Source organism: Bubalus kerabau, chromosome 6, assembly GCF_029407905.1.
Source record: "Bubalus kerabau isolate K-KA32 ecotype Philippines breed swamp buffalo chromosome 6, PCC_UOA_SB_1v2, whole genome shotgun sequence".
Lineage (NCBI taxonomy): Eukaryota > Metazoa > Chordata > Mammalia > Artiodactyla > Bovidae > Bubalus > Bubalus kerabau.
In genome coordinates, this window is record NC_073629.1 from 11,116,180 (window position 1) to 11,137,499 (window position 21,320).

A 21,320-nucleotide genomic window follows, 5' to 3' on the forward strand; every position below is an offset into this window, starting at 1 on the left:
GTCGCACAGAGTTGGACACGACTGAAGAGACTTAGCAGCAGCAGCAGCAAGAGGAGTCTTGGAAAATAAAGAAAGCAAAGTGGCTTGTTAACAAAAATGTGTATGTGATGGGGGTGGGGATGGGGTCAGGGGCCATCAGATTGGAAGCTATTGAATGATTTGTGAAAAGGGTTCATGAAAGATGCAAACAAGTGGGACAAGGAGAAAGCAAACACTTACGTCTTGTTGGAGCAGAGAGCGTTGTCTTGTTTGGCAACTTAACGGGGAAGACACTTGAGAAAATGATAAAATTGTGCCTTAAACAACAGAGGAAGAGTTGAGGGCAAAGTTAGAACATTTATTTTAAGTTAAAAAAAAAATCTGAAACTGTAATCCAAAGAAAATCTTTCCAAATTTAACTACACATTCCCTATTTCTCCAGCCTCCATTTATCCCAACATCTATGTTTCTAACGCACCAGGAAATCTTTTCCACATTTGACCCAGCCTTCCTTCCTTCTATCTCGTCCCATCTCCATTCATTCTTTTGTATAAGTCTCCATACATGAAATTGTTTCCTGATTGTGTTTTTCTATCTTTTACCTATAGGTGAACACCAGTCCCCATTAACCAGGCATCCATCAGGAGCAGATCCTAATGATTTCCTTGCCTTTGTGTTCTCCTGCTCAGAGCACTGGGCGCTGATGTGTTCTGACTGCTTGTCCTAAGTCTCCTGGAATTTATCAATGAAGACAGAGAACTACACAGGGGTGAGGGAATTTATTTTCCAGGGTTTTACCAGTTTTCATGAACACAAGCTCACCCTTTTTGTGGTTTTCCTTACCTTGTACCTTTTAACCTTGTCTGGCAATGTCATCATTGTGACAATTATCAGCATTGATCGACACCTTCACACCCCCATGTACTTCTTCCTTAATGTGCTTTCCACTTCAGAGACTTTGTACACATTGGTCATTGTACCTCGGATGCTGTCCAGTCTCGTAGGCCTGAGCCAACCCATCTCCTTAGCTGGCTGTGCCACCCAGATGTTCTTTTTTATCACTTTGGCCATCAACAACTGCTTTCTGCTCACAGCGATGGGATATGACCGCTATGTGGCCATCTGCAATCCCTTGAGGTACATGATCATCATGAACAAGAGGGTGTGTGCCCAGCTGGTATGGGCGGCCTGCAGCATTGGGTTGTTTGTGGCCACAATTCAGATTTCCTCTGTGTTCAGGCTGCCCTTTTGTTACAGAAAGGTGGCCCATTATTTCTGTGATATCCGCCCGGTTATGAAATTCTCCTGTGCCAACACCACTATACATGACATAATTAATTTTCTTATCAGCTCACTCGTCATTGTGGTGCCCATGGTTCTGGTCTTCATCTCGTATGTCCTCATCATCTCCACCATCCTCAAGATTGCTTCTGCTGAGGGCCGGAAGAAGGCTTTTGCAACCTGTGCCTCCCACCTCACTGTGGTCATTGTCCATTATGGCTGTGCCTCTATCGCCTACCTCAAGCCCAAGTCAGAGAACATGAGGGATCAGGACCAGCTGACTTCAGTGACTTACACAGTTTTCACTCCTCTCCTTAATCCTGTGGTGTACACTCTAAGGAACAAAGAGGTCAAGGATGCCCTTTGCCGTGCTATTGGCAAAAAAACCTCTTGCTTAGAATCTTTGGTAGTTTGATATATAGCCTGTCATATTCTGGGTATTTTTGTAATCACACACACACAAAATTGATCCTATCATTCTTCCTTTACCTAGACAGAGTTGCACAATTTGGTGGCAAGCCTAAATTAAAGAATTAAGAGTTTCCCTGACTTGAGTTTTGTTTTTAACATCATTCTCCTATACTCTCTGTTCATCTGAGAGGTTACCACCAGGGACATGGTCAGGTGCTGCTCACCAGGTGGAAAGCTGGTAGGGAATAATAAGCAAGAGGGTGGCTGATTGTTTCCACTTTGTTAATGGCAGAAAAGTGGGCTGTGTAACACCTGCTTGAAGCAATGGGTTGAAAGATCAACTAAAATGTCAAGTAGATATTGAGCTCTAAAACCTTACAGAGAGTGTGGTTGGTGAACAGGATGTGTTGAAAGCACAGTCAAAACCACCTTTCTTATCATCACTTTTTCTTTTGGGCAGTGGAAGAGTAACATTCCAGAAGAAATATTATCAGCCTAAAACATTCTTACCTGCCTTGGAGACCCATGACATTTTTCCCTCAATTTTGCTGAAGCTCACATTGGGACTGTTTCCTGAGTGAGTTTTGTGTATTTATATGTTAATACAAAGTAACAAAAGATGGTAATGACGACCATATGTGCAAGACAACAAGAAAGACATAAAGAACAGACTTTTGGACCCTGTGGGAGAAGCCGAGGGTGGGATGATTTGAGAGAAGACCATTGAAACATGTATATTACCATATGCAAAATAGATGAGCAGTCCAAGTTCAATGCATGAAACAGGGTACTCAACACTGGTGCCCTGGGATGACCCAGAGGTCATAGACTGATGTGAGGGGGAAGGAGGTAGGAGGGCGTTTGGGATAGGGTTAGGACATGTACACCCATGACTGACATGTCAATGTATGGCAAAAACCACCACAATATTGTGAAGTAATTAACCTCCAATTAAAATAAATTAATTTAAAAAAAAAAGGGTTCACTAAGGACTATAACATTATCTTGACCAAAACATATTCTCTAGGTCTGACCCAGAATTTTGTGAGGAGAAAAAAAAAATCTCAAAACAAAAACAAACAAGTAACATCACATCCAGCAGCGGAATTTCACTGGAGTTATACATGCTTTCTCTGGGAGTAACGTGTATGCTATAATGTATTCACAAGTATAGGGATATCTGAAGATCTGTTCTGAAATTAAATTTGATAAGGGACTTCTCTGATGGTTGGGTGGTTAGGACTCCACGATTCCACTGCCAGGAACCTGGGTTTGATCCCTGGTTGGGGAACCAAGATCCTGCAAACTGTGTGGTACAGCCAAAGGAAAAAAAAAAAAAAGACAGAAATTATATTTATTGATACCAGCTAACTCTGGCTGTCTTAAATCTGGAAATTAGCCCATGATTTTCATTCATCTCTATGTGGAGCCCAGGGTGATACCTGGGTCTTGCCTTTGCCCTATTTATTTCTACACTGATGAACTCGGTTTCTGTGAAGTGCTGGGTACCTCATTCAAACTCTGAGATCAAACACTTGTCTAAACAAGAGTCTGGGAGTGTTATTGTTATTGTCAATGTCTTCCAGTCCATAAAGGGCTGATATTAAAAGGAAAAAAAAGTTAACCCATGTCATCCATCCACCATCTCTCTTCTTCTTGAGGACAGTTGAAGTGTCCCCATCGAGGATGCACTGAAAGTGCCTGTCAAAGGACTTGGGAATCCCTAAAGGCACCAGAGCCAAGAAGGGAAGTCTTCATGTTTATGGAACATTACCTGAAAGAATAAAAGCTTTGCCTCCCCAGAGCAACTACCTGCAAGAGAGTGAATGAGAAGAGGGGTCTTCAAGGCAATTAATCCTTGCCTTCATCCATGTTCCTGAGAACACCTCTGAATCCTTTCTGGGCTAGGTTCAAGGGGAACACTCACAACCTTGCTTCTGAGAAAGCCCGATTTGAGATTGTCTCTTCAGCAGTCCTGCTCATGAGAGCAACCCACTCCTGAAAGGCCCCTCCCAGTGGTCACATCATTTTTATAGACTGATGAACTTTTTTGCACTCAGAACCCCCGTGAGGCCTCCCAGAACTGTCCAGGGCTCTAGAAGATTGACACGCATACTGAAAGCAGTGTGTTCCCTGGAGTTCCTATAGCTTGCCACTGCAGAAAATGTTGTAATGTTTGCAACAACAAAGACTGTATACTAAAGGTCTACCTGACCCTTGTGTCTTTAATGTAGTTTACACCATCTTAACAGAGCCAGAAAAATTGAAATCAACGTATTTAATTTCCAAGAGACTATGTGGATGATTATTATTAAACACAAGTCATGTCTGCAGGGAGTGAGGCTTAAGCCTACAACTTGGGCTTCACCACCACATAGCCCTTAGCTTGATAAATCAGGGCCTTCCAGTTCAAGATGTTGCTGGTGTAACAGGTGAAGCACAAATTCTTTAAGGAGACCACATGATCCCACAAGGACACATCCCAGATCTCCCCAACAAAGGATTGTTTGGCATCAAATTTTCCCCCAAATGAATCTTGCTTCTGTCCCAAGATGATTCTTGCATCTTTTCCCAAAGTGTACCCTCTCCTCAAGCCCTTCCTCCCCACGGGCCTGCTGTTCACCCAGAGTTCAGCAATCCCAGAGACAGACTCCCAGGTGACACAGAGATGGACCGGGCCGTAAGGGGGTTGGGGGACCTTGAAAGTGACCTTAGTGTTCCCAATGTACAGCTCGTACTCTCCCACTTTGTTGACAAAGAGAAGCAGCTCATTGTCTTTAGACTTAGTGCTGTAGGAGAAGAGGCTGTAGGGGCGAGTGAGGTCTGTGAAGGCTTTCAGGCACAGAGTGAAACTCCTCAGAGTCTTCCTCACCCTGGGGATCAGGGTCACGTAGGCTGTGTCTGATTCTTCAGGGAAAATAAACACCTTCCTTGTCAAGTCTGTGGAGGAGAAAAAAAAAAGCAGTGTGACAAAAAGTCTGCCAGTTCTCTTGTTCGATTTGCTCTCACTGCAGATCATGGACTGCTTCTTGATAGAGTATATTCAGCATTTACAAGGTGCCTGTAAGTGCACTATTTGTATAAGCAAAATGTGTTAAAATGCAGGTTTTGTTACAGTTGTTCTGATAGAAGAATTAAAGATGTCCTCTATGAACCCCCACTGTCATCTCCTTTGCAGGTTTCATCTAGGTAGAACCCAAACACCAGTCACAGAAAATGAAACACAGCTGGCTCCTGGAGTGTAAACGTTAAAGTCTGTAGCATCCTGTCCTCTCCCAATGCTGATCATCTTCTGAAATGTCAGTGATCTAAATATCACCCTATGTGTGATATCTGACCTTGTCAGTATACAAACCTGGAGTAAAATAGCATAGTTAGCCAGAGAGTGGTGTTTTGAATAACTTTTTACTGATAGTGATACAATAGAGAAGTGTCTCAAACTTGAGAAGATGGGGTTGTGCTAATGGATATAACAGAAAGGGAGGGGAAAAAAAAGGGTGCCAGAACATTAATGCTCTTTAACTGCTAATAAAAACCAAGCTTTTTTGGTTGCACTTCTGCATCATAAATTTTTCCCTTAAACTTATCTTACTCAATCTTCATAAACAACTCTTTGCTAGTTTGATGTCATTCTTATATGCATTTCATAGGTGAAGAAACAGGATTAAGGCGATGGCACCCCACTCCAGTACTCTTGCCTGGAAAATCCCATGGACGGAGGAGCCTGGTAGGCTGCAGTCCATGGGGTCGCGAAGAGTCAGACACGACTAAGTGACTTCACTTTCACTTTTCACTTTCATGCATTGGAGAAGGAAATGGCAACCCACTCGAGTGTTCTTGCCTAGAGAATCCCCGGGATGGGGCAGCCTGGTGGGCTGCCGTTATGGGGTCACACAGAGTCGGACACAACTGAAGTGACTTAGCAATAGCAATAGCAATTTCACAAAAGCAGCAATTCAATTAGTTTGGGAGAAACTGGTTCTCTAAGTAAAGTCCAAGATTGTTCTAAAATTTTGTATTTCTTCTATGTGACCCAGACTAAAAGATTGAGAAGGATCAGAGAATGACCACCCTAACCCCTGTAATATCCTCTTTTTCTAATAAAAGGTCTGCATAGCCATTCTTGTTCTCTCAGGTGAGAGGTAATGGTATTCCCATGTAATAAGGATAACCAGCTATTCTTTCTCTAGCCCCAGGGCTTCCTTATGCCAGGCACATCCTGAGTCATAAGCATCTGGGGTGGTTTTAAAAATATGTCCGAAATACTTCTCCTCTCCTTGATTGTAGGCTAACTTGCTACTAAAGAAGAGAATACAGCAGAACCAAGACAAGTGACAGAAGATTAGATTATGAAAAGACTGTGCTTTTTTCAAGCTGCTTCCAAATTTTATTTCTTTTTAAATTTTTTTAAATTTAATTTTTATTTTATATTGGAGTATAGTTGATTTACAATGTTGTGTTATACAGGTATACAGTTTCAGGTATACAGCTAAGTGTATGTGTATACATATATACCCATATATATGTATGTATATGTACACATATACATACCATTCTTTTTTAGATACTTTTCCTATATAGGTTATTATACAATATTGAATAGAGTTCCCTGTCCTATACAGTATGTCCTTGTTGATTATTTATTTTATATATAATAATGTCTACATGTTAATCCCAAACTCCTATTTATCCCTCCCCCCACTCATTTCCCCTTTAGTAACCATGAGTTTGTTTTCTATGTCTATGAGTCTGTTTCTGTTTTGTAAATAAGTTAATTTGTATCATTTATTTTTAGATTATGCATATAAGAAACATCATATGATATTTCTCTTTCTCTGTCTGACTTACTTCACTCAGTATGACAATCTCTAGGTTCATCCATGTTGCTGCAAATGAGATTATTTCATTTTTTTAATGGCTGAGTAATGGTCCATTGTACACACACACACACACACACACACACATGCATATATATATATATATGTATATATACATATATATATATACACCACATCCTCTTTATCCATTCATCTAGGTTCCTAGGACATTTAGGTTGCTTCCATGTCTTAGCTATTGTAAACAGCACTGCAATAAAAATTGGGGTGCATGTATCTTTTCTAATTATAGTTTTCTCTGGATATATGCCCAGGAATGGGATTGCTGGATCATATGGTATTTCTATTTTTAGTTTTTTAAGAACGACTACCATTTTGTGCTGGGCACTTTCTCTCTGTTAGATTTCTCACTGTTGGAGAAGCTGGTTGCTATGTTATAGGCTGCCTGATAGAAAGGTCCAGGTGGCAAGGAACTAAGGGCAGCCTCAAGCCAACAGCCAGTGAAGAACTGAGACCCTCAACCCAATAGCCTGTAAAGGCTGAATCCTGACGATAACCATGTGAGTGAGCAAAGAAGCAGATGCTCCCCAAGTCAAGTCTTCAGATGAGAGGATGTCTCTGCTTGACTGACTGCAACTCATGAGAAACCTAGAGTCAGAATCATCCAGCTGAGCTATTCCCTGATTCTTATGGACGTGAGTCTGAGTGAACTCCAGGAGTTGGTGATGGACGGGGAGGCCTGGCGTGCTGCAATTCATGGGGTCACGAAGAGTCAGACATGACTGAGCGACTAAACTGAATTGAACTGAACCTGCAGAAAGTATGAGACCAATAAATGTTTGTTGTTTTAAGCTGCTATGTTTTAAGGTGATTTGCAATACTGCAAATCACTTGCAATACTTGCAATACTGCAAAAGGACTTATACAATCCTTCATTCACCTGTTCCTCAAAACAGCAGCAGCAGTAACAAAATGTGCTGTACTTCAGTTCCCCTGAGACTTGGATAAAACTTTATCCAAACAAAACTTAGGACCTACCTTTCTGTGTCATGCCCTCTGGGATAAAGGCGAGGAGCAGGACACCCAGAAGAAGCTTCTCCATTCTGTGCTCCTTGGGTCTTCAGAAGTAGTGGGAGAAACAGCAATGGTCATACCAATGGAGAGATGCTCACTCTTTGGCTTCTTATATCGTGCTTTTAGAGGCACTGCCTTTGTTCTCGCAACAGAAGGCGAAGCTGTAGATGGTAAATATTAACTGAACCAGGATATGATTTAGAAACAAATTTGTTTACTTTTTGGTCTATTGTTTCAGTTGTAGAGTCTTTCCTTTCTCTTTTAACTGTTCTATTTCCTGCTGAGCTGTGCTGTTCATGTCTTCCCACAAGAAAAAGAGGCTCTATGCCCTCTTAAAAGTGTGAAAGTGTTAGTCACTTAAGTCATGTCCAACTCTTTTCTGACCCCAGTGGACTGGAGTGGGTAACCATTCCCTTTTCCAGGGGATCTTCCCAACCCCGAGATTGAACACAGGTCTCCTGCACTGTTTAGAGACTAGGGTATCACCATGGAGAAATGGATATTTACTGATTCAGGTGGCTGTAAGCTTCAGGATAGTGGCGATCTAGCTCTTGTGAGGAGAAAGCAATGGCACCCCACTCCAGCACTCTTGCCTGGAAAATCCCATGGACGGAGGAGCCTGGTAGGCTGCAGTCCATGGAGTCGCTAAGAGTCGGACACGACTGAGCGACTTCACTTTCACTTTCCACTTTCATGCATTGGAGAAGGAAATGGCAACCCACTCCAGTGTTCTTGCCTGGAGAGTCGCAGGGATGGGGGAGCCTGTGGGCTGCCGTCTTTGGGGTCGCACAGAGTCGGACACGGCTGAAGTGACTTAGCAGCAGCAGCAGCAGCTCTTGTGATCTTGATGATGAAGCTGCCAAGTTGTCTGTAAAGGAGCTCCTAGGTTATGGGTGTTAAGATAATGGCCTTCACCTGGAATCTGGACATCAACTGGAAAACAAGCTCAAAGAGAGTGTCTGTGTGGGTGGATAGACTGAGACCATCTTGAAAGGGCACAGAATAGTGCTTAGATACTGGGAGCAAGTCAGTTCATCAGAATGAACTAATTTAGGTATTTCCAGGCTGATGAGAAGAACTGAAGGAAATTATCTAAGGCTCTTGGTTGCAAACAACAAAAGACACTGTATTAGTTGTGACAGTTTATTTCTACCTAATTAAGCTGTGCAACAAACCACCTCAAAACTCAGTTTTTAAAACAATAAATAATCATTTAGTACATGAGTATGTGTGTTGTCGATTTGGGCTTCGGGAGTTTTTGGTCTCAGCTGGGTGATTAACAGCAAGTCAGCTAGTTGGACAATAATATTATATGAGTCAGAAATGGTGCAATGGGAATTAAAGCATTTTAAAATCCTTGTCTTTTTTGTATAATTTTAGGTTGGTTTAAATCAGTCTTGATTTCTCCTACTCTCCTTTAACTCTCAAACTATATTCACAGTTACATATAAAATCAAGAATTCCCTAAGGAATTTTTAAAATTATCTTTCATAGTATGTTTATATAACATAAAATAAATAAGTCATTTTTCATAAAATATGTTACTTTAGATCAATATATTGCAATTAAAGTTACACTGCAAGTTAATTTTATTAAAGCCTTTAATAATATTCATGCCACATATCTAAAAAGACAAATTTGGCTTACCCACATTTAATAAGCACTTCACATTATTGAATTAATTTTAACTATGAAAGCAAGAACACAATTTGTGGACAGATTCAAAGTGACATTTTGTATACCTCATTTCATTTGGGGATAGAAATAAACATATTAAAATGAAGTTCGAAGTTGAACTACTTTTTGCTACATTAGAAATATATGAAAATATATTTGATGATTTTTATTTGTGTTTCTGATCCCTGTGTTTAGAGCCTAAACACACACCCAATTTAAAAAATATAAAACTATTATTGCTAGATTCTAAGTATGGTCCTCCATCAGTATCTGTGGGGTATATCTCCCATATTAAAATTCATGGATGCTCAATTTCTGTGTATAAAATGGTACAGTATTTGCAAATAATAGACACACATCCTCCTGCACACTATGAATCATCTCCAGATTACTTACAATGCCTAATGCAATGTAAATTCTATGCAAACAGTTGGTGCATGGTGAATAACCATGGTGAATTCAAGGTTTGTTTTCTGGAACTTTCTGGAATTTTTTTTCCTAAATATTATTGAACTGCAGTTAGTTGAATCCATGGATAGAACCCATAGACATGAAGGGCCAACTGTGTTTACCTTCCAAGGGCTTAATTAAGTGCTAATGACATCTTGATGTGCTGTGCTGAAGAATATTTATAACATTATAACCTTTCTGTCAATCAGTATGGATAAATTTCAAAAATATATAAATTTAAAATAATACCATATGTTTATAATTAATTAGTGCAGACAGGTAAAATACATAAACATGCAAAGGAAAAATACGCACATTCTCAGTGTGGTTGCCTCTGCAGAAGCAAGAAGTAAGGAAGGGGAAAGAGTGAAGGGAGTTTCAGATTGTATTCATAAATGTTACTATCTTAAAAAAAGAGATAGGAAACAGTTATGACAAATATGGCATGGCGAAAATATGATATGTATAGTATTTGTTATACAATTTTACAATTTGGCTCTTTTGTAAATTTAAAATTTTCACAGCTGTTATTTTTTGTTTTTAAAGATAAAATATCAGGTGAATTTTGAGTGATCATTTTTATAGTTCTTATTTATGTGCTATATTTCAATATGAATATTCCTTACAGCCCATAAATTTAACCAATGATGACTTAAAGATGCAAGTTAAACAGATACATGACTGATGGGAAAAAAAGAGTGTAAAATGACATAATGGTCAAAATCGGCAAGTCTCTTGCAGTGATGAATTCTCAGGGTGGTTGAGTCATGAACAAGCACTGCAGATCATAGCTGACTACCAGACCTGCTCCACTGACTTCCACTGGGAGGTCCTCAGCAGGTTGATTTTTAAAGGAACAAGGTCAAGAGACTTCTCTGGTGATCCAGTGGTTAAGACTCTGGACTTCCACTGCAGGATGCACAGGTTCCCTCTCTGGTCCCACAAGATCCCACATTCCTCGTAGCATGGCCAAAAAAATTAAAAATAAAGGAAAAAGGCCAGAGGTGACCTACATCGTGAACCATGTCAGTTTTCTGATGAGCTTCCAGTCCTTCCTATTTCCACGTCCTATTTTCAGGCTTGTCCCAAGACCTGGCAGCCCAGACAGTAAGTGTCAGTGAGGCTGTACCCTGAGGAAGACACTGAGTCTGTTTTCTTGTCTAACATGCTCAGTCTTCCTCAGGAGAAAGCAGGGAAACGCTGGCAGAAGTGCTCAAGGAGAAAACAAACATCTTTCTTCATTTCTCTATGCATTTATCATCTAGACTTGACCCTAGTCAGCTAGGAAAAGAGCTTGTCTTTGGAAGAAGGGCATAAGAAGCCGGGTGTTACGTCTCCCCTTGCTAGGACACTGCACTTATTGACTGTCCTTCAGCTTTTGGGATTCACTTAGAAGGGAGGCACAGGCAAGTAGGTACTGAGTCCAGTTGGGCGGAAGCTCCCAACCTAGAAAAACCAGGGAGATACTGAAGGGTTTTTAATGGAGGGAGACAGTTGGAGTGGAGACAGGAAGAAGTGGCAGAAAAATGTGGGAAATGATTTTTTGAGCACCAGTGATCGTTATGGCCAGAGAAAAGAAAGCTGGCTTGACTGCTAGGTGGTAACACTGTTATCTTTAGTTCAAGAGAAGGAGAAATGGTCTGGGGCCTACTTGCCAGAAAGAGAAAATGCTGTGGGGAAATCAGCCTTGACTGTTATTCTTCAGGCCCTGGTTTAGGTTACTTCCATGTGAGAAGTACGGTCATGGAAGGAGCAGTAACTTTAGTTCAAAGATTCAGCACCCTCTGCCCCACTTTTTTTAGTTGAAGTATACATCATGTATAATATTATATTAATCACAAGTGTACAATATGGTGACTTACAATTTTGAAAGGTTATATTCCATTTATGCTGTGTTGTCACTTTGGTTGTGCCTGACTCTTTGAGACCTGTGGACTTTAGCCCACCAGGCTTCTCTGTTCATGGGATTCTCCAGGCAAGAATACTAGACTGGGTTGCCGTGCCCTCCTCCAGGGGATCTTCCCAACCCAGGAACTGAACCTATATCTCTGGTGTCTCCCGCATTGCAGGCAGTTCTTTACCCACTGAGCCACCTGGGAAGCTCATATTCCATTTACAGCTATTATAAAGTATTTGCTATGTTTCCCGTGTTGTACAACATATCCCTATAGCTTATTTTATATCTAATAGTTTGTACCTCTTAATCCCCTACCCCTTTATTACTGAGTGACTTTCAGGAAGTTAAATATTTCTTGAACTTTGGTTTCCTAATTTATAAAATAGAAACAAAAAAAATGCTACCTCACAGAGTCTTTATGAAGATTAAATGAAATTAGTTATGAGATTAGATATTTAAAATGCTATAAAAATATCTGTAGCTAAAAAAATAAATAAATAAATAAAAGATTTCTCTTCTCCTATAGTACAGAAGTCATTTTTCTGGTTTCCCTCCAGATATGAGTTCTGACAAGAATACAAATTCTATAGAGAAACAACTGGTCACACAGAAAAATAATTAGGATATTCTGAAAATGTCATTCATGATGATCTGGCTTTGAAAGAAGAGCTGGTTTCATCTTCATATGAGGAGTATCCTTAAGAATCTTATTATGATTATCACATCTTATGGGGAAGAGAAGCAAAGGGTCTCACTGGATATGCTTTGTTTGAAAGGTACACTTTGATTTAGTAAATTATAGATAGATGTGTACTGTCAGTCATACCTAGCCAGAAGAAGGTCTTATTCCTTATATTTCTCTAAAATAAAAACAGATGAGTACACAATTATTAAACTCCCATTTCTATCTTAGAAGGAGATATGTTCATAAGATTTTAACCTCAGCATTTGAGACGACAACTTTGGAGACATTAAGCCAATGGAGACTTGGCCCTTTTCTTATGAAAAGGTGATTGAAGGTTGTGAAGGATGAGACACAAAAAGTGGTATTTACATCAGTCAAGTTTTCTACTTCCTACCCAAATAGGAATTACAAGAGAGACTCAGGAAAGCCAAGTCAATATTTATTTATCATATTTATCATATCATTTATCATATCATTTATTTATCATATTTATTTATCACCCACCATACCCAACAAAGGTTCATCTAGTCAAGGCTATGGTTTTTCCTGTGGTCATGTATGGATGTGAGAGTTGGACTGTGAAGAAGGCTGAGCACCGAAGAATTGATGCTTTTGAACTGTGGTGTTGGAGAAGACTCTTGAGAGTCCCTTGGACTGCAAGGAGATCCAACCAGTCCATTCTGAAGGAGATCAGCCCTGAGTGTTCTTTGGAAGGAATGATGCTAAAGCTAAAACTCCAGTACTTTGGCCACCTCATGCAAAGAGTTGACTCATTGGAAAAGACTCTGATGCTGGGAGGGATTGGGGGCAGGAGGAGAAGGGGATGATAGAGGATGAGATGGCTGGATGGCATCACTGACTCGATGGACGTGAGTCTGAGTGAACTCCGGGAGTTGGTGATGGACAAGGAGGCCTGGCGTGCTGCGATTCATGGGGTCGCAGAGTCGGACACGACTGAGCGACTGATCTGATCTGATCTGATCTGATACCCAACTGTGTGTGGAAAATTCTCTGATTTTGAGGGTAAACTGCCCAGGAGAGCTCTCTTTAATGCTGTCTCTTTAAGGAATAGATCTGAGATTTGTCCTATAGGATTGCATGCTCTTCTCAAAGGACATATATACCATCTGTTGTAATGACATCATCAGTATGAGCTATGAGAGCCAAAGGGAAGTATAGAATCCACAGCCTTTTTTCATTACCCTCAATAAACAAACTTGTCTAAAGATTTCCCTAGAATTGAGTTGATAGACCTAAACAAGTAAGATAGGAAAAAATATCCTCATAGGGTCTTTGATTCCTCTATCACATATAAATAAAATATGTTTTTGTAAGTCTTATGTAAACTCCAAAATACAATAAGCTCTATGTGGAGATAGAACATATGGTAAATATAAGTCATGAAGCTGGTAGGATAATTTTCATCTTATCTCCTGTTGACATTGTTTAGTGTCCTCACTCTAGAAAAACCCTACACCCCAACTTGTTACTAAAGCCTCTGTTCTGCAGCACCCAGTCCAAGACAATACAGTTTTTCAACATCCACGTAAAATTGAGGAGCATGGTTTGCCAATTGGGCATAGAGTGGGCATTGTCAAGCCCCTCAAAAACCCTTCCGCCTCAGTCCATCGGTGCCAACTGAAATCAACCTCTGCCACCATAGAACTCCTGGGTAGAAGAGGAGCCCCAAGTGAAAACGAGATGCTCAACTGGATAGAAAGAAAAGATCACCCTGGGGCAGGAGTGGGATTCTTTTAGAGACAAATTTGATAGAATCTGTTCTTTAAGGGAAAGATTTGAGATTAGTCCTATAGGACTGTATGCTTTTTTCAAAGAAGATATGTACCAGCTATTGTGATGTTGTTGTTGTTTTTCAGTCGCTCAGTCGTGTCTGATTCTTTGCAGTCCCATGAACAGAAGCCTGCCAGGCTGCTCTATCCATGAGATTTTCCAGGCGAGAATACTGGAGCAGGTTGCCATTTCCTCCTCCAGAGGAGCTTCATGACCCAAGGATTGAACACGCATTTCTTGTATCTCCTGCATTGGCAGGCAGATTCTTTACCACTAGCGCTACCTCAAAAGCCCTGGAAGCTATTGTGACTACATCATCACAAACTGGCAGGTTTTGAGGTTTTCTTTTTATTCATATAAGTTTTTATTTTTATATAATTTCAAATTTACAGAAAAGTTTCAGGAATAGTACAAAAATTTCCATATACTTTAAACAAATTTATTATGGTAAAAGATGTATAATATAAAATTCACTATTTTATCCATTTCTATTAATAAGTATATATCAGTAGTATTAAATGCTTTCATGAAGTCGTGTAATCGCCACCACTGTATGTTTTCTGAGCTTTTCATCATTCCAAACAGAAACTCTATACCAATTAAACAGTAATTCTCTTTTTCCCCCTCTCCCAACCCCTGGTAAAGTCTACTTTATATCCTAGGTACTTCACATAAGTGGAATCATATATTTGTCCTTTCTTGTCTGGCCTATTTCACTTAGCAAGATGTTGTTAAGTTCAATCCATATTGCAACATGTATTAGAATTTCATTTTTTTACAAGTGAAAAATATTCCATTGTATGTACATACAACAGTTTGATTATCCATTTATCTCTTCCTGAACATTTTGGGTTGTTTCCACCTTTTGGCTGGTGTGAATGTGCTGTGAACATTGGTGTACAAGTACCTGAGTCCTTGTTTTCATTTTTTTCTAGGTATATGCTTAGGAGTGAAATTTCTGGATTATACAATAACTTTATGTTTAAGTTTTTTGAAGAGCCACCAAACTGTTTTCCACAGTTGCTTTATCATTTTACACTTCCACCAATAATAAATAAGACTCCAATTTCTCCACATCCACATCAACATATATTATTTTTCATTTTTTAAAATAACTTATCTATTAACCATGCTAATGGATGTGAAATGGTATCTCATTGTGGGTTTAATTTACCTTTTTCTGATGGCTAGCTAGTGATATTGAATATCTTTTCAGGTACTTATATTGGCCATTGTTTATCTTCTTTGGAGAAATTTCTATTCAAACCTTTTGTCCATTTTTGAAAACTATACATATGTGTATATATATGTGTGTGTGTATATGTATACATACATATATGTATATTTGTACATATACATATTTACACACATACACACATATATACATTCTAGATATCAACACTCTGTCAGATACATGCTGTGCAAATATTTTCTCTCATTATGTGGGTTGTCTTTTCACTCTTTATATTTTTCTTTGATGCACAGAAGTTTTAAATTTTGATAAAGTCTAATTCACCTATTTTCTCTTTTGTTGCCTGTGCATCTCATGCATATCCAAGAAGTCACTACCAAATCCAGTGTCACAAAGATTTTTTTCTGTCTTCTAAGAGTTTTATGGTTTTAACTCTTATACTTAGGTCCTTGATTTATTTTGATTTGTGTTTTGCATATGGTGTAAAGTAAGGATCTCTTGTATGTGGATATCGAGTTTTCCTAACATCATTTGCTTAAGACTGTCATTTTCCCTTTGAATCATCTTATTGGAAATCAATGAATCGTATATGCAAAAATTTATTTTTAAGATCTCATTGCTAGGTCCTCAGGTAAGTCCTTATGCCCCATATACTTTTCACTTATATTTCTTAAATGTTAATATTTTCCCATGTTTGCTTTATAGCCCCCACTCCATACTCTGTCTGTCACTCATACACACACACATATATAGGTATGTTTATATACTTTTTATCTACATCTTTTTTTAAACTGCTGGAAGACATTTACAGACGTGATGTTCCCTGAATTCTTCAGTGTGTATTTTCTCTTATATTTTCTATTCTCAGTAGAGGTGATGTCGCCTTCAAGGGGAAAAAATTGATTCTATGAGAGGGAAAAAAATAGAAAACCGGAGATACTACATATGATCTCTGGCTTTCCAAAGCTCAACTATGTCCAACAAAATCATATTTCCTAGCTTTCAATTTCTCTTATTAAGGAGAAGTTAATTTAAATATCACTTTATTTAATTTATCTTTGGCAGACAGGATACAATAATTTTTAAAAAGATTTGAGAAACACCATGTTCTATAATCACACACTTATTAAAATCAGGAAATTAATAATGATATAATATTCTATTGATTTGTTTTGTTTTTACATTTCACCAGTTATTCAACTAATATCTCATAAGACAAAAGAAAATCCTAGACCACCCATCACATGTCATTGCCATGTCTCTTTAGTCTCTTATCAGAACAATTCTTCACTTTTTTAATTGTATTTCATGACACTGACATTTTGAAGAGGATAGGTCAGTTGTTTCATAGAATGCCCCTTAGCTTAGATCTATCTGGTGTGTCTTTAAGATTGGATTCAGGTTGTGCCTTTTTGTCAGAAACACCACACACGTGACACTGTGCCCTGCACAGTGCCCTTTTAGTCCCTTCTCTCTCTGAGTGAGCACTACTCCAAGTGCTGGGTGTACAGCAGAGGACAAGATTTGGTTTCTTCCCACATGGTGCTGACATTCTAGGAAGGAGTTTGCAGAACACTGAGAAACGTTATTCATAGAAAGAAAAGACAGGGGTAGCACTGGAAAAGAGCCAGCCTTGTTCTTTACAGCCGCACTCGATTGGACAAACTCTATTGGAAAAGTATCTAATCCCAGAGAAAAAATCTTTCTGTCTGTCTGTCTCTGTCTCTCTCTCTGAGTACTACAGATGAAGTGGGTTTCTCATGGAGGTGCTGAGTTTCCTGTTATTCAAAGGACAAAATTATGTAATGGTTATCATTTGACCTCTGCTGTGAAAGGTCCCTTTGTTCGGGAACTGACCTGGTCTCTGTGCCTTGGAAAAATAAAAAAGTCTATCAGCCTTAATAATCTTATCTGTAAATTGGAAAATAAAAACAGTTGGTACTTCAAAGAGTTATTGTAAAGATTAAGTTCAGTAATACATGAAAAGCTTTTAGCTCAATGCCTGGCATTTACTAAGAGCTTAATAATTACTGATTATTATTATAATTTTTAAGAAAAAGACTATTTGCTTAAGTTGTTATTTTTCAAGAAGATTGTTTACTAAACAATTCTTTTAAAAGGACAGCCAGCATGGGAGGAAGCTTGTACTAATATTATTAAATTATATTTCAACTATGTCAATTTTTAATTTTAATTTTTACTTATGACCATCAAGGTTGCACACACAATAGTTTTCTAGAAGTACAATAGGTCTGGGTACCCTGGGTCAGGCGGACTTGGGGGCTGTTTTCTTTCTATTATAGTTAGGCTTATGTACCTGGCTAAGCTGTAAATGAACTGGGACGAGTGTACAACATTAAGGTGCATTTACTAAGAAGTTAATGGGAGACTTCCGTCAAGGTGCAGATGTTCAGTCTCTGTGCTTCCATTGTAAGGGGCACAGGTTTGATCAATAGTTGGGGAACTAAACTCCCATATGCCCCCCATCGCCAAAAATAAATAAATAAATATGCATAGGATTTCTGCTGGCCAAATGAGGAGGGGCCATTCTAAGTAATAAACTATTAGTGGCTCATCAACTCAAAAAAAAAAAAAAAAAAAACAACTAATGAAACTTAAGCTTCTCCTTCGTTTGTACAGACCCAAGAATCCATCTTTTCTCATTGAGATAAACACTCATTTTCATGTACTCAGAACCTGAACGCTTCCCTTGTTGATGCCTGTACAGAGAACTGAGGTCAAGTTCTGGCCATCTGCTTTATTTGATGGGAAAAAAAAAAATCTTGGTTTTAAGATCTCATCTCAGACTCTTTTCTCAGAACTTCATTGTGTGGCATATAGCAGATAAAATATAAAGGTATAAAAAATGTCAATTAAGGCTATTTCTTTCTTCAGAGGCTTCCCTTTCTCTCTGAAACAGAAGGTCTTTTCTATAGAAAAATGCCTTTTTTAGGTCACTTTGTGTCACATTGGTTGATCTCCCATTTTCTCTTCCTTCCTGGATACCCCAGGTCACTGTTTGGAGAAGGACAAGAAATAAGAGATTTGAAGCTTTTGTACATAGAAATGCTGTACATAGAAATAACCTGATTTTTGGTGGCCTCTGAAAACAGAGAATAGAGGAAAAGGTGTAGACAGAGGTTCAGAAATTTGGCATAGATGATGACTATAAAGAAATGTACAATGAGAGGTTGTAATGAATGAAGGTTGTGGAAGAATTTCAAAACTTATAAGATATTAACAATGAAACAATTAGCAGCCAGAGGCTAGCAGTAGAAACTTTCTCTATCTGCTCCTGCTATTAGTTTTTCTACCCCAACAAGTATCTAACTGGCTGCTACGTTGTGGCAAGTTAGAGAAATGGGCTGGGTTCCTCTTCTGTGTTGGTGTGGGATCAAGAAAAGACAATAGCCACAAGAGGTAAGGGTAAGGGAGACCAAATGAAATCAAGAAATCAGAATTTGAAGCAAGCCTAAAAATAAAAATCCTGCTGAATTTGCAGAAATTATAAGAGGATTTTAGAGTTCCCGAGAGACTGAATGGTAAGTTTCAATCAATTTTAAGTAAGTATTTGTGTATGTCAAAGGACAGGGTGACCCTGACTAACCTGTGAGATGACCATGTGAACCAGCAAACATTTGACAACCAGGATATGTTTGGTGACTATTGAGATTACCTTCTCTGGGCTGATGGGTGAACCAACAACCATTAGGAGAAGGGGAAATGTGTGATCCACAATCCATATGTGACTTTGATTGGTTTCCTGTTGGAAAAGACAAAATTAAACCTACAGTATGGAGAAACAGCATGGACCATGGAAAGAATACCATTCCAAGAGCTGAGGTGACTGAGCCAAGTGCCAGCTCTTCATCTAATTCTGTAAGACTCTGAGTAAGAAGTTCACTTTTTAATTTCTTTACATACCAGATATTCAAATCACTTTCTCTCAAATGTTAGACATCATCTTAGGATTGAACTCTTCCTTCCATTTTTCTTTCTTATAGGACACCCATGTTTCTTTTGTTTTACTTTGCTTTGAGCAGGTGACCTATATTATTCCAGGCATCAATAGATGCTTTAGATCATAGGTATGGCTTACTGCACAATTGCACTCATCTCACACACTAGTAAAGTAATGCTCAAAATTCTCCAAGCAAGGTTTCAACAATACATGAATCATGAACTTCCAGATGTTCAAGCTGGTTTAGAAAAGGCAGAGGAACCAGAGATCAAATTGCCAACATCCGCTGGATCATGGAAAAAGCAAGAGAGTTCCAGAAAAAAACATATTTCTGCTTTATTGACTATGACAAAGCCTTTGACTGTGTGGATCACAATAAACTGTTGAAAATTCTGAAGGAGGTGGGAACACCAGACCACCTGACCTGCCTCTTGAGAAGCCTGTATGCAGGTCAGGAAGCAACAGTTAGAACTGGACATAGAACAACAGACTGGTTCCAACTAGGCAAAGTAGTATGTCAAGGCTGTATATTGTCACCCTGCTTATTTAACTTATATGCAGAGTACATCATGAGAAATGCTGGACTGGATGAAGCACAAGATGGAATCAAGATTACCAGGAGAAATATCAATAACCTCAGATATGCAGATGACACCACCCTTATGGCAGAAAGTGAAGAAGAAATAGAGAGCCTCTTGATGAAAGTGAAAGAGGAGAGTGAAACAGTTGGCTTAAAGCTCAACATTCAGAAAACTAAGATCACGGCATCCTGTCCCATCACTTCATAGGAAATAGATGGGGAAACAGTGGAAACAGTGAAAGACTTTATTTTGGGGGGCTCCAAAATCACTGCAGATGGTGATTGCAGCCATGAAATTAAAAGACACCTACTCGTTGGAAGGAAAGTTATGACCAACCTAGACAGCATATTAAAAAGCAGAGACATTACTTTGTCCACAAAGGTCCATCTAGTCAAGGCTGTGGTTTTTCCAGTAGTCATGTATGGATATGAGAGTTGGACTACAAAGAAAGCTGAGCAACGAAGAATTGATGCTTTTGAACTGTGGTGTTGGAGAAGACTCTTGAGAGTCCCTTTGATTGCAAGGAGATCCAACCAGTCCATCCTAAAGGAGATCAGTCCTGGGTGTTCATTGGAAGGACTGATGTTGAAGCTGAGACTTCAATACTTTGGCCACCTGATGCGAAGAGCTGACTCATTTGAAAAGACCCTGATGCTGGGAAAGATTGAGGGCAGGAGGAGAAGGGGATGACAAAGGATGGGATGGTTGGATGGCATGGCATCACTGACTCAACAGACATGAGTTCAGGTGAACTCCAGGAGTTGGTGATGGACAAGGAGGTCTGGTGTGCTGTGGTTCATGGGGTTGCAAAGACTCGGACACGACTGAGCAACTGAAATGAATTGATGGCTTACTGACTCTACCTAATGCCCTAGTTTTCATTGCTATTCCCCAAATATTGTTCTTTTCTTCCCCCTAAATAATTCTCCTTGATTAACCTCAATATATGTGTTTCCTCTGTCCAGAGTATTCCTTCTTCAGAATCTTCCTGATCCTTCATCTTAATTATGTCCTGATCAGTGATGCCTATTGCCACCAATTACCATTGGCAGAGAGGCATCATAAGCTTTAGAGATAATTTTTTCAAGTATCCAGAAATTCCTACCTATTTTTTGTTTGTTTGTTTGAGTTTCAAATGAGTTCTTTGGCTTTGGCAGGCAGGAGAGATGGTGATGGTAAGGATGAGGAACTATTCAAAATCAAATTTGTGTAGGCTGGCAAACATACTGTTGTTGGCTTCCCATCTGTTAGAACAAAATTATAGGAATTGCTGATTAAACAAATATTTTCCCTTTCAGGTTTGCAGTTAAAACATGAAGCGGCTCCAATTGTGTCAAGCGGCTGGTTTCAGTTTAGTGGGAGTTCCCTTCTGCTTGTTTATATTGATAAGGAGCTTTAGATGCTAAGTGTTTGTGGCATAATACATATAGCATTCTTTTCATTTATTCAAAATACAAGTTATTCTTATTCTAAATGAAAAGGAATGGGAATGACAGTAACTAACAA

General features: G+C 39.1%; 2 protein-coding genes across 2 annotated transcripts; one reads left to right on the forward strand and one right to left on the reverse strand.

Moving 5' to 3' along the window:
- The first annotated feature begins 724 nt into the window (after nucleotides 1-724).
- Nucleotides 725-1,675, forward strand: LOC129655874 (olfactory receptor 10J1-like). The gene has a single exon (XM_055586684.1). It carries the CDS (start codon nucleotides 725-727, stop codon nucleotides 1,673-1,675), a length of 951 nt encoding a protein of 316 aa, XP_055442659.1.
- A 2,346-nt stretch (nucleotides 1,676-4,021) lies between these two features.
- Nucleotides 4,022-7,608, reverse strand: LOC129655950 (mucosal pentraxin). The gene is made up of 2 exons (XM_055586747.1): nucleotides 7,545-7,608; nucleotides 4,022-4,611 (listed from the first exon to the last, which is right to left on the reverse strand). Exons 1-2 carry the CDS (start codon nucleotides 7,606-7,608, stop codon nucleotides 4,022-4,024), a joined length of 654 nt encoding a protein of 217 aa, XP_055442722.1.
- Between the last annotated feature and the right edge of the window lie 13,712 nt (nucleotides 7,609-21,320).

Bases quoted from the DNA above. Each gene is read 5' to 3' on its own strand.
- LOC129655874 (XM_055586684.1), top strand. From the start codon at position 725: ATGAAGACAGAGAACTACACAGGGGTGAGGGAATTTATTTTCCAGGGT.
- LOC129655950 (XM_055586747.1), bottom strand. From the start codon at position 7,608: ATGGAGAAGCTTCTTCTGGGTGTCCTGCTCCTCGCCTTTATCCCAGAG. The intron at 4,612-7,544 runs GTAGGTCCTAAG...TCTCCTCCACAG, and splicing joins AGAGGGCATGACACAGAAAG to ACTTGACAAGGAAGGTGTTT.